Source organism: Perna viridis, chromosome 12 (assembly GCF_037379345.1).
Source record: "Perna viridis isolate PV_CMFRI_1.1 ecotype Kerala chromosome 12, ASM3737934v1, whole genome shotgun sequence".
Classification (NCBI taxonomy): domain Eukaryota; kingdom Metazoa; phylum Mollusca; class Bivalvia; order Mytilida; family Mytilidae; genus Perna; species Perna viridis.
Window position 1 is genome coordinate 24,065,176 of NC_142456.1, and position 12,345 is coordinate 24,077,520.

The following is a 12,345-nucleotide window of genomic DNA, read 5'->3' on the forward strand; positions in this document are numbered from 1 at the left end:
TTAGTCATAAAACTGATGGATTTATTACAAACCATGATCGAAGTGTGTTTTAACAACGATTAGAGTGGCTTTTAAAATTAATTTGTTGACACTCTTTATGGTTTGATTTGTTTATTTAATTTAAAATTGCGCATGTTGTTAAAAGAAACGAATTGTATTAATAACACGTCGGAATTCACACTAACAGTGATATAGGATATTTTGATAAAAAAAAATTAAAAAATACAGATGAATTGCAATGGTATCTGACTATTTAATGACACATCAAACAGACGATAGTAAGGGTATTTCATCCACTACATTCGATTCGCTAGTGAATTTGAAATTTTATCGTAATAACGTATTAGAACACATGGTTTCACGATACTCCTGATTGTGAATCAAACAAAGCAGCATTTTATGAGCTATGACGTTTTTGATGTAGAAAAAAAAACAATAGAGGAAATTTCATTAAAATACTTGGTGCCGTTCAGTATTTCAAACATGATGTACAACATACAAAAAAATATCTTCCGATATGAAACAAAGACATTACAAAGTACCGTGTAAAGTGAGGTATATGTACATGTACAAGCACAACAAATGGTGTAAATACAGAAACAATTATTGACCAAACTACTAGTATTTCCAGTTTCTCTTTGACCTTGGATTACTCGAACCTCGGATAACTCAAACATTTTTCATGGTTCCTTCGACTTCGACTTAACGAGGTTCGACTGTACTTTTTTTTATTGTCAACTGTTTGTTTTTCCATCATCTTAATGCATGATATTTTCTATCTCACATACACTACTGCTGTGATACTGTCGATTTCCAGTGACAAATTTACATCAAATTGACAGCAATGTTGCTGGTACAGAATAACATCAGGTTTGAACTTCTTGACAGAACATTGCAGTTCACCCTATTGGCCTCACTGCTGCTTTTTTTTTTATTACCTCATGGTTATTTATTTTATTCTGTGATTAAAACTGGTACTAGGGTTGCAGTAAGTCAAAAACACTGAAAATACATTAACACTATTGACCTTAGTTTATAATTGTTGTTTTAAAAGTTAGTTTTAACTTTCAGGTGGAATAGAAGTGATTGGTTGGACTGACTATGGCCTTGACACTGAAGCCTATATCAGTGGTTTGACCTTGACTTCACCTAACCTTTACTATGTCAGTGTAAGAGCTGAGAACGGTGCTGGTATGATGAGTACAGATGTAGTGACCTCAACACCAGTCCAGATAATTGGAGGTAGCAAAAAAGGTAATAATGATGCAGAACAAATTTACTATGTAACCATTAATAACTTACTATTGAGTGTGGGCATGGTTTTATATTGAAGACTGGATGATGTCCTTTTTTGTAAGTTTTACTTGTCTGCAAAAAGAATGCTTTTATGCTGTTGCCAGCACCAGTGTTGTTCTGAGACATATTGTTTCTGTGTAATATGTTAAGTATAAGTGAATGGATTTTTATGATATCACAATATTCCTTATCTGAAAGGATAGTTTTGATTTATTTTGGAGGTTTTGAGCCCACAAATTTAGAAAAAAAGTTCATAGAGGCCAAAAATAAGTATTTTATTAAGACTGTGTCGAAAGTGTATTCCAGAGAATGGTATTGTACCTCTACTATTTATGTTTTTACATTAAAAAAATATAATTTGGTTGGTTCATAATTGTTTCTTACATTTTCAGGGGTTATAATTGATGGAGCAGACGGCACAGAGAAAGGAATCATGGGAAAAGATGTTGATGTGACATCAGATAGTTCTACAGTTACTGCTCAGTTTGAAGGGTTCACTGATGACGACCAGGGAATTATGGAGTATGAATGGGCTGTTGGAACAACTCCAGGAGGAGAAGATCTAATGGGATTTACTAAACAGGGAATTGTATTGAAGGAAGAGACAGCTATTGCTGGAAATGGTAATATTCATTATTTTACATGATGAATATGGAAAACTGATATATTATAGTTTAATTTTGTTAAATGCTTGGTTTCTTTTGTTTAATGAAGCTTTGTAAAGTGGGACAGGATTCATACAGATGAATAAGAGTAAGAGAAATAATGGCTGAAATCAATTGATTTTTAAGCTACAAGTAATGATGTGCTCTATTCTGAACACATGAAGTAGCACTCCAGCTAAGAATCATGCAAAAGGTGTTGCATAGTTGGAAAGCCTATATATTTTGATATTTTGTTAAAAATGTTATAGTAAACAGAAATTAATAAGTGGATTTTCATATAACCCTTGGTCTTAGGAGATAAGAATTACAGTTTAAAATTAAGGGCGATAACTCTGTATATGGCACTGAAATATTATTGAAACCTGGATATTTTTATGTGAATTATCTCCTAAGAACAGACAGATTGTAGTAAATGATAATACATTTCATCATTTTTGTATAACAATTGTTTATCTAGGTATAGGAAGTTCAGGAACAGCTCAGACAACCTTGTCCCTGAAGCATGGCATGACATACTACACCACTGTCAGAGCTATCACAAATGATGGAACAGTCATACAGGCTGAATCTGATGGAGTTTTGGTTGATAGTACTGCACCAACTATCAACTTTGAAAGGTAACTAATACCAGTTTAGACCAGTGTTGGAACATTTTATTTACCGTTTTTTTAATGTATAGATTAAATTTGCTTCTTTTTAAATGTATTGTATTACGCCAAACTATTATTTTTCAAAAGCAGTCATTTTCAGTTGGGGATGAGGTGGTTGGGGGTTCAGAGGTTTATATTACCACCATCCCACACAACCTCCCCCCTTTTTTTTAGAAATCTTTCTTTGAATATTAAGCAAAATATGGGCAAAAATCAGCAAATGATGCCCTCTCTCCAGTTTTAAAAGTGTCTGAATTGCCACCACCCCGATACCCTTTAAAAATAAATAATCTGCTTCTGCAAATTTGCACATGAAAAGCCCTTTTTTTCTTCTTTATCTCTTTCAACCTCTTTTTAAGAATTTTCATTTTCAATTATTTCAGCTTAAGTGGTGTTGCAGCATCTGAGACCATAATTAATGAGACTGGTACCCTTTATCAAACAACTGCTTCTCTTTACTCTCAGTGGTCTTACAATGAAACAGAAACCAGTGTCACAAGAGCATGGTTGTCTGTTGGTACATATCCCTGTGGACAGGATATCAGTCCAAGGTCAGAGGTTAATATATCAACCTTGGATCACAGTAATCTCCCCTTGGATGTCATCATGCCACAAAGTAATGGTAAGGTCTGGTTATTTCTGTGTTGAATTTCTGAGATATTAATATTGCTTTAATGGAATAAAATTTAATGGAGAATGTTAAATTTCTTATATCCTTTATTTGTTTTGACTGCATTTTACTCCTTCTATTCCATCACAGAAGGTATTTCACATTTTATCAAGCATTTTGATTTAGCTTAATTACAATATATTTTATGTGTTTTTATCATGATTATGTTATGCTTCTTTTCTTAGGCAAACCTAATATCTTGAGTGTATGGGTACAGAATTCTGTTGGTCTGACCTCTTTTGTGTCGTCTGCTGCTGTTGTCATAGATACTACACCACCAGATGGTGGCATTGTTACTTGTCCTACATATGTTTCTGTAAGTTTATAGTCCTCTGCCACAATACAACAGAGGGAAAATGCCTTCCAACTGTCACTATTTGTGGGGGGTTTACTTCATTAGGGGATGCAAAACTTAAGTATTCAAAGAGTAATATTGACCACTATTTAAAATTCAAGATTCAAATGAGGTGTATTAAATTTATATTATAAAAAAAAACCAGAAAACAACACTATTATGAATTTGAAGACTCTTGAAATGGTTTTCTAATGTTGCTGAGGACTATTCCATGCTTAAAACCCCCATGTACATTTTGAAAATTTGGCAGGTATGAGGGACTTGGTAATGGACTGCATCTATTCTTCTGTCTGTTTGTCCTTCACAATAACATTGTAGATGGGAATTATTGTTATGAAGTGTAGAAGTTCATGTAATTATCATTTTGATTCAACAAGTGTTGTAGGAGTTATGGTACTTGAACTTTTTTTTTTCACATTTTACAATCATAGAAGATCTTGCTATAGCATATCCTTAACCAGCAATAAAAAAAATTATAGTAACAGAATCACTGTCTATAATTAACAATAAAAGAGTAATCAAGGGAACCAAGATTCTAATGGAAATCAAAAGAATGTAATCTAGGGACAAAGACCAAACATAAACAAACACACACAACAAAAAGCATAAAATAACCTAAATAATATGTACAAAGCAACAAAAGAAAATGAGCTACTTGGACTCCACTGAAAACTGGGAGCATGGACCAAGTGCATTGGTAGGGTAAGCGTCCTCTGCTTTTCTAGGAACAACTGCCAAACTGCTCATAAAAAGTCGAGTCTAGGGTGGACGAAAGAGAAAGGGAAAACTATGACATGTGGAAACATTGTGGTACTTGATAACCAGATCTGAACTATTGCATTTTAAGGTGAATTTGATTTGTGATATGTTTGCACTTGTTGTAATAAATTAGTTACACAAAGATAGATGGCAAGAAATTTGTAGAAATATGTTTTCTTTTGTCACTAAGAGTGTCTTGTAGACACTCAACTTAGTCTTTCTGTCCATTCATCCGATAAGCAAGGGTGGTACCTACTTTATGTAATATGTAACTCAAAAAGTCTCTTTAATACCAATATTATTCAAACTTTGCACAGTGTTTATGTACATATTGAAGATGTAGACTGTCTTTTATGGACAAATTTGATTAATTTATTCATATATTTTTAGCATTTTGTTGCACTTAGCCATTTTTTTTCAGCAGTTTTTGCTGTCGTTAGTACATTTTTTAAAGAAATTTGTTTGTAACCCACACTATAGTTCTTTAACTTTAAATATCTGGATCTGCATCAGTTTATTCATGTATCACTTCACAAAATATATTTGCAGGCATATGGCCAGATACAATGTACATGGTCTGGATTTGTTGACAGACAAAGTGGAATTGAGAAATACATTTTGACAATGGGAGCATCTGAGGGATCCTCTGATATGTATAGTAATGTAGAACTGACAGGGGATACTAGTGTTTACAACTTCAACAGTGTGTAACTTAACATCATTTTTTCTGCTTATCTTTTATCGTGGTGATTTTCCTATGTGAAATTATTATAAAAGTGCAATTTGTTTTGTTTTCTATGTGATTTCCAGTGATATTGACCATTTCACAACTTCATGTGTAATCTTTTATAATCGCACATTTGAGTTTTTTTGTTCTCTGTAGTTAGGTATGGTTCTGTCTAAAAATCAGGCAGGGGATGAATCACCATATCACAAGATAATCAATGAATCTTCCTATGTTAATTTCCTTTTGTTTGCTATATATCATGAAATATTTTTTGACTGGTTCAAGTGTAAAATTTTTGATGGGAAGTAAATTTTCCTGTACTTTTCAGGAGCAGAAAGTAACCAGTTGGCAACTTTCATTTGCACTTTCATTTTTGAATACAGTTTCTATGAGGTCAGCTGAAGGATTTCCGATAAAAAAGATATTTGGGATTAAGAAATACATGAATCACTAATATAGAAGCTTCTGTTCATGGTTTTAAGACAGAGCTGTACTTTTAAAATTTGTTAGACATCAAAAATGAGTTTTTTTTAGCTTTATGACATATTACACACAAATATTTGGAGTATTTGAACTTCAGTTGTAAATTTTGTTGTTATAAGAAATGACTTGAAAGAGAATCTTACCTTACTACTTGTGGATTATATGATTTCTCCAATCATGATTGTTAAATGATGGCTTTTTTTTTAACTCTTTCTAAAGCTTGAGTTAAAAATATTATCATTTAACTTGGAGAAAATCTAATGACCTATTCATGAATATGTAAAAAGCTATGTATTTCTGTCAACAAACTACCTTTTTTCTAAAAATGCCCATAAGTGAGGAATTGCCCAAAACTAATTCCTGTTGGATACATAAAATTACCATATCTATTTCAGATGTCAGTCAGTTCATGGTTCAAGACCAACTTTACTATGTAACTGTGACAGCTGTCAATTATGTTGCCATGGAGACTTACAGTTTCTCTGATCCAATCAGAATTGACACCACTCCCCCAACCTATGGTAAAGTGGTAGATCTTTACACCACATACAGAGTGGATGCCACCAATGCCACTAATACAGTGCAGATGAATACCAAAATATGTAGTACTGATGCAGGTATTGAACAGAATGATTGAATTATTTTTAAAAAAAAACAAAGAATAAAAATAAAAATGATATGTAAACAAATAAAGAATTGAAATAGTTATTGAAATGAATATGATTTTGGAAATATCAGGAATGATTTTTTTTTTGCCTTTAAGCAGAATTCCGCTATTTCAAATACGGATTTAACCGTCATGATTTTTTTTTACTGTATATTTACTTCTGATATTGCCAGTTTCCGTTTTGTTTGTTGACGTAGTAAAATCATCCCTGAAATTTGCTGTGGTATCTTTAGTATAGCAAGTACTGGTATATATGTACAATGTTAAATAAATTCCATCCATTTTCTTCACAATCATCTTGTCCCTTTCGAATTGAAAACATTTAACGGTTATATTTTCCATGTTGTTTGTAGTACAAGCATTTGTAAGAATCAGGTAAAATATGATCAACCTAATATATGCAAGTCATAAACATACCAATCTGACATTTTACTTTTACTAGTCTTTTTTATTTGAAATGACCACTAATTGATTTCTATATCATCTGATATGTTTGAAAGTTTTACATTAGAATGTTAGGAAATAGGTTTTTGGCAGAGTTATCTACCCTTGAAATGTGCAGTGTATTTTAATGAAATTATAACTCCTTGTTCTAAATAATAAAATAGAAAATCTTGTTTTGACTCCTTGGTTCTAATGTTACATACAGTTTGATTTCACTGTCAAATTGGTGGGTAATTTCATACTATGATTCATCCACTGCCTGATTCTTACAGGGGATTGTAGGGCTTTTCTTTTTTTTCTCTTTTTTTTTTGGCATCATTTGTAAGTTTGATTTTTATTTATTTAGGATGTGATTCTCTGGACGCAATTTGTACTGAAACTTTCTCTACCATATCAGTTACATGGCAACCATTTCAGGATCAAGAATCTGGTATTTCAGGGTATGTTGTAATGATTATAAATCAAACTGCTCATTTTATGAAAATAATTGGCAAGAAACTTTTGAATTTAAGTATATTTAAGGAGGTAGACCTAGGGTAAGGGACATCACTCTTGAAATCAGTGATATGTTTATATCATATTCAATTTCACCTAAGCTTTTCAAGCTTTCCTTTGAATCAGCATGAATTCAGTCCATATTACTTTGATGCTTATATGAGATTGATGTAAAAAGGTGAATACAAACGTTCCAGTGATTTGTAGGAGTTGTGTCCCTTAGTCTAGGTCTACCTCCTTAAGCATAACTATTATTAGCAATCTGTATTATTGTTAAGAAATTTCTACTCAGGAGTGATATATTTTTGCTAATTTGCAAGCAAGAGAAAATCTCTTAAATAAATTGTCATAAATAAATACCCTTCACTTCATATAAAATAAATAAAAGCAAAATCAAAAACAAAGCTTGTTAAGGATTTACATGTACGTAAGTCTTGTGATACATTGCCCTGAAAAGCAAAAACTAGTTGGGTGGCAGTAATAACTATTGTTAATATTTGTTTTAGATATGAACTTGCTGTGGGAACAACACTAGGAGGAGCTCAGATTCAGGCATTTACTCCTGTTCCACATGGAGCACTGTATCATGCTGTTGGTGGTCTGTCCATGTCTGGCAATACCATTGTAAGATGTATATCTTGGGATGTTACCAATTATATATGTCCATTTTGATTTCTAAATCCTAAGAATTAAAACAGCTTCATAGTCTCTTTAAATATAACACTTGAATGATTTAATGAGGTAGACCTAGGGTAAGGGACACAACTCTTACAAATCATTGAAACGTTTGTATTCAGCATTTTACATCAGTCTTATGTGAGCATCTAATTAACTTGAATTCATTTTATTATTCTGCTTCAAACGAATGCTTGAGTGCCTTTGGTGAAATTGAATATGATACAGACAATTCACAGATTTCATGAGTTATTTCCTTTACACTGTTACCTGATTGTGATTTCTACATTTATATTATTTATACTGGCACATTTAAGAACAGTTGCTGTCATGCAAAGGTGAAGGGGCATTAAGCTATGAATATTGACTAAAAGTATCAACTTGGTGGTAATAACGTAAAAGTTATGTATAACATAGTAAAATATATAACTATAAGGAAAAAAATAGTTTGTGGCATTAGTTCATTTTAATGACGTCATCATGATGCCACAATTTTAGGCCATGTAGCTGCTGAGAATTGTAAATTTTATTGTTGTGTCAGACATATTTACATCCAGAAAACTATGTCCAGTCCCAAGAAACAACTTTATATTTTTACATATGATGAACTTTGTAATAATGAATGTATTCACTAAATATGAAATTGTTTCTTGGGACTGGACACCATTTCCTTGCCAAAATATGACCAGAAAGTGACCAAAAAGTACAAAATTTGACAGAATATTTGAATATTTGTAAAGTTCAATTAATTTTTCTGTCCTTTCAATGCAAGAATTATCAGAAGTCTTTATGTTTTCTAATTATTGATTGATTCAGGTCTCTAAATTCACAATCAAATTATTCAACATTTAATGATGAATTTTTAGTTAAATTATAGGCCAATAAGACCCTTTATTGTCCCTTCTCCTAAAACAAATGAAAACTCGCTTGAATATGACTCCAAATCAGTGCTGTGTACAGAATCATAGTTTTCTCTTGTTTGCTTATTAAGTGTAAGTGCTTGTAAGAATCAGGCAAAATGGGGAAAATCAGAAACATGCATGTCAAAACCCCATTGATCTGACAATGTAATATCACTCAATGATACTTTCTCTATTTGAAAATAACACTATTTAATCTCTGCATCACTGGCTTTGCTCAGAAATTGTTCAATAGAATGCTAGAAAAATAAGCTTTTTGACAGAGTTATCTGCTCTTGAAATGTTAATTTTCAGTGCATTTCAGTGAAACTGTAACTCAATGGTTCAGCATGATATGGAAAATCTTGTCTGTTTTCCTTGATTCTGATGATGCAAATAGTCAAAATGCACTATCAAAATGATGGGTTTTTTTTTCATACCATGTGTCACCTACTGCCTGATTCTTACAGGTACTGACATTTAATGCAGCTTGCATATAAATCGAAAAAAAAATATACTTCCAGGTATATGTCTCAATAAAAGGTATAAATGGGGCTGGCTTGTCTAGTATTGTATCATCAAATGGAGTCTATCTGTCATATGTCAGCCAAGGGTTACCTCCCTTGGACAATATTGGTGTAATGGACACTTTGGAGGAAGGATCTGAAGTTGATGTGTAAGTTACATGTAGAATGATTAATACAGAAATGGTAAAATACAGAAAATAGCTTTGCCAGTGTACAAGAAATTTAAAATTTGAAAATTCATTTGAGTTATAGATAATGTTTATATAAAAATTGGACTCAAACCGGTTTATTTCATCATACTTCCATGCGAACTTAATGATGTATTTTGGGGGATACTTTACAGGGGAATCGCCTTGTCTCCAAGGGGAGATAATACAACTCAATAGTATTCCTTTTTCTCTGTGTACTTACATGTAGTTATGGTAAACTTTTACTTAATTTTTGTTTTTTTTACTACTTAGGGTTGCATGGCCCTTGTAAATGAGTAAATGATTTTTTGTTAAGAGTTATGTATAACTTACAGGAATTTTTATAACTACATCTTTTTTTGTAGTCAACTACAGGATAGTACAAACACATACAGAGCTAAGTGGAATGTCTCTGGTGACCCCTGTCCTGCTGTCAATTACCAGTGGAAAGTTCAAAGGTTAGATGGTCTGGTTGTTGCTGATTGGAAGGATATGGGATGTAAGTACATGTTATGCTAAATACGTTCAAACAAGGAACTTCACAGGGTTTTGGTAAAAGAAAAGTACAAATGAGTCATTTCAATAATTTGTCCTTTGCAAAAATAAGGCAAAACTTACACAAAATAATTCTTATCAAATACTGCGAAAAATTGTAAGTCGTGGGTACTTATTTTCGTGGTTTGGGAAAAAAATTGTTTTGGGGAAAGAAAAACCTCAGAGTGTTGATTCTTTAACTTGTGGGTTTGAAATATCCATCATACAAACAAATGTATATAATGTATATGTTTTTAACCATTGATATTTATTTAACTCTTTTTTTCCCAGTATTAACAGAAGGCATGGTGGATGGTCTCAACTTGTTGAATGGTGAACTGTACTATTCTTTGGTGAAAGTCACCACAGCCATCGGCTACACCTATGTTCTACGGTCAGATGGTTTGACCATCAAACAGAATGCATTACTGCCAGGACGTGTGTTTGACGGATCCATGACAGGATATGATTTGAATGTCATCCTGTCACGAACAATTGTCCATGGGAACTGGGATAGCTTTGGGTTACCAAGGGATACTTTTGCTCAGATAAACATCACATCTGGTAAGTGGATATGATTGATCAAAGCAGAGTTACATGGATTTAATTAGAACAAATAAATAGTCACTAATTTTATCTTTATAATCCTGACATGTATTGAATCATTTATCAGAAGTATATTCAAATTACAAATGTTAATGCACGAAATTACACATGTAAAATTGCAGTGCTTATAACTGTTATTTTATTTATTGGTTACTGAAAAGTGAGTTAGTCAGTGGGTTTTAAATCATTGATTTGTAACGGTGAGCTAGTCAGAGGGTTTTAAATCATCGATTTGTAACAGTGAGTTAGTCAGAGGGTTTTAAATCATTGACTTGTAACGGTGAGTTAGTCAGAGGGTTTTAAATCATTGATTTGTAATGGTGAGTTAGTCAGAGGGTTTTAAATCATTGATTTGTAACAGTGATTTATTCAGAGGGTTTTAAATCATTGATTTGTAATGGTGAGTCAGAGGGTTTTAAATCTTTGATTTGTAACATTATGATTGAAGTTTGCTTGGAATTTAGATTCTTTCTTTGACCCAACCACTAAAACCTAAAAAACTGGAACCCTATGAAAAAAAATCATTTAAAGTAATGAAAGCTTTCTATGAAATTTTCTATACTTTACAGGCCAGGCTGGTATACAAATTAATCAGGCCAATCTAGATGCCCAGCCAGTGGATCAGAAAATTGTCAAATATGAGGTTGCCTTAGGAACAGACAGGAGATTCGCAAAGACCAGAGATGACACTGTACCATTTACTGATGTAGGATTGAGCAAGTCCGTTGTATTTTATGATCTTAATTTGACCCCTGGTGCAGGGAGATACTATTTTACCGTTAGAGCTTACAGTACATCTTATTCCATGGTTGAAGTATCCTCTAATGGTTTCTATGTGGCTTTTAATGGCGGTGTTACAGGTAAGATTTCAGCTGGAAAATGTCTATAAAAATACAATGAAATCTGTCTGAACTAAATCCTGAATAGACCGATTACCTGTCTTAACTTAATCGTGAATAGACTGATTATCTTTCTTAACTTAATACTGAATAGATCGATTACCTGTTTTATCTTAACCCTGAATTGACCAATTATCTGCCTCAACTTAATCCTGAATTGACCAATTACCTGTCTCAACTTAACCCTGAATTGGCCAATTACCTGTCTAAACTTAATCCTGAATTGACCAATTACCTGTCTCAACTTAACCTTGAAAAAACCAATTACCTGTCTCAACTGAACCTTGAAAGTCCCTTCATTTGGGAAGAATCCTACTATTTCTCATTATTTTAGGTTGGCCTTTTGTGTACCCTACTTCAGTAAATACTTATGGACACTGTGATTGGGCAAATTGTGCTGATATATGTACCCAAAATATATTATTAATTCCAGACTAACACTGTTATACTTTAAAAAAAAATATGCCTAATATTATTTGAAAACCATTTTATATAAATATTATGATTTTTTAAATTTCACATTTTACAGAAAAAAGGGGGAAACTTCATCTGCTTAAAATACAAACAAAAAAATGAGACAGATATGCTATGATTTTGCTCATATTTTAATTATGGAAATGAGGATATGACTTGAAAAGTTGGTTTATAGCTCCATCATTGATTTAAAGGTGAATTTTTCAAAAGTTTCACTATTGTTGCTTATGGGAAATAAATAGTACCATTCTACCTTTAAATGTACAACCCTTTTTGTACTGTAAAATTTTCTGGTTTTGCCAGCTATTTCTTTTTCCAAAGTTCAAAATGCA

At 32.5% G+C, this 12,345-nt stretch overlaps 1 protein-coding gene across 1 annotated transcript in view; it reads left to right on the forward strand.

The window, feature by feature from the left end:
* The window catches only part of LOC148601762 (uncharacterized), a 247,117-nt gene that overhangs the window by 196,132 nt on the left and 38,640 nt on the right, over positions 1 to 12,345 (forward strand). The window contains exons 176-188 of the mRNA XM_088556149.1: positions 1,072 to 1,254; positions 1,689 to 1,919; positions 2,419 to 2,578; positions 2,995 to 3,233; positions 3,467 to 3,597; positions 4,945 to 5,098; positions 6,001 to 6,222; positions 7,063 to 7,156; positions 7,718 to 7,835; positions 9,310 to 9,461; positions 9,866 to 9,999; positions 10,326 to 10,598; positions 11,210 to 11,500. Of these exons, the coding sequence (XP_088412275.1) occupies positions 1,072 to 1,254; positions 1,689 to 1,919; positions 2,419 to 2,578; positions 2,995 to 3,233; positions 3,467 to 3,597; positions 4,945 to 5,098; positions 6,001 to 6,222; positions 7,063 to 7,156; positions 7,718 to 7,835; positions 9,310 to 9,461; positions 9,866 to 9,999; positions 10,326 to 10,598; positions 11,210 to 11,500 (2,382 nt within the window). The remainder of the gene's footprint in view (positions 1 to 1,071; positions 1,255 to 1,688; positions 1,920 to 2,418; positions 2,579 to 2,994; positions 3,234 to 3,466; positions 3,598 to 4,944; positions 5,099 to 6,000; positions 6,223 to 7,062; positions 7,157 to 7,717; positions 7,836 to 9,309; positions 9,462 to 9,865; positions 10,000 to 10,325; positions 10,599 to 11,209; positions 11,501 to 12,345) is intronic.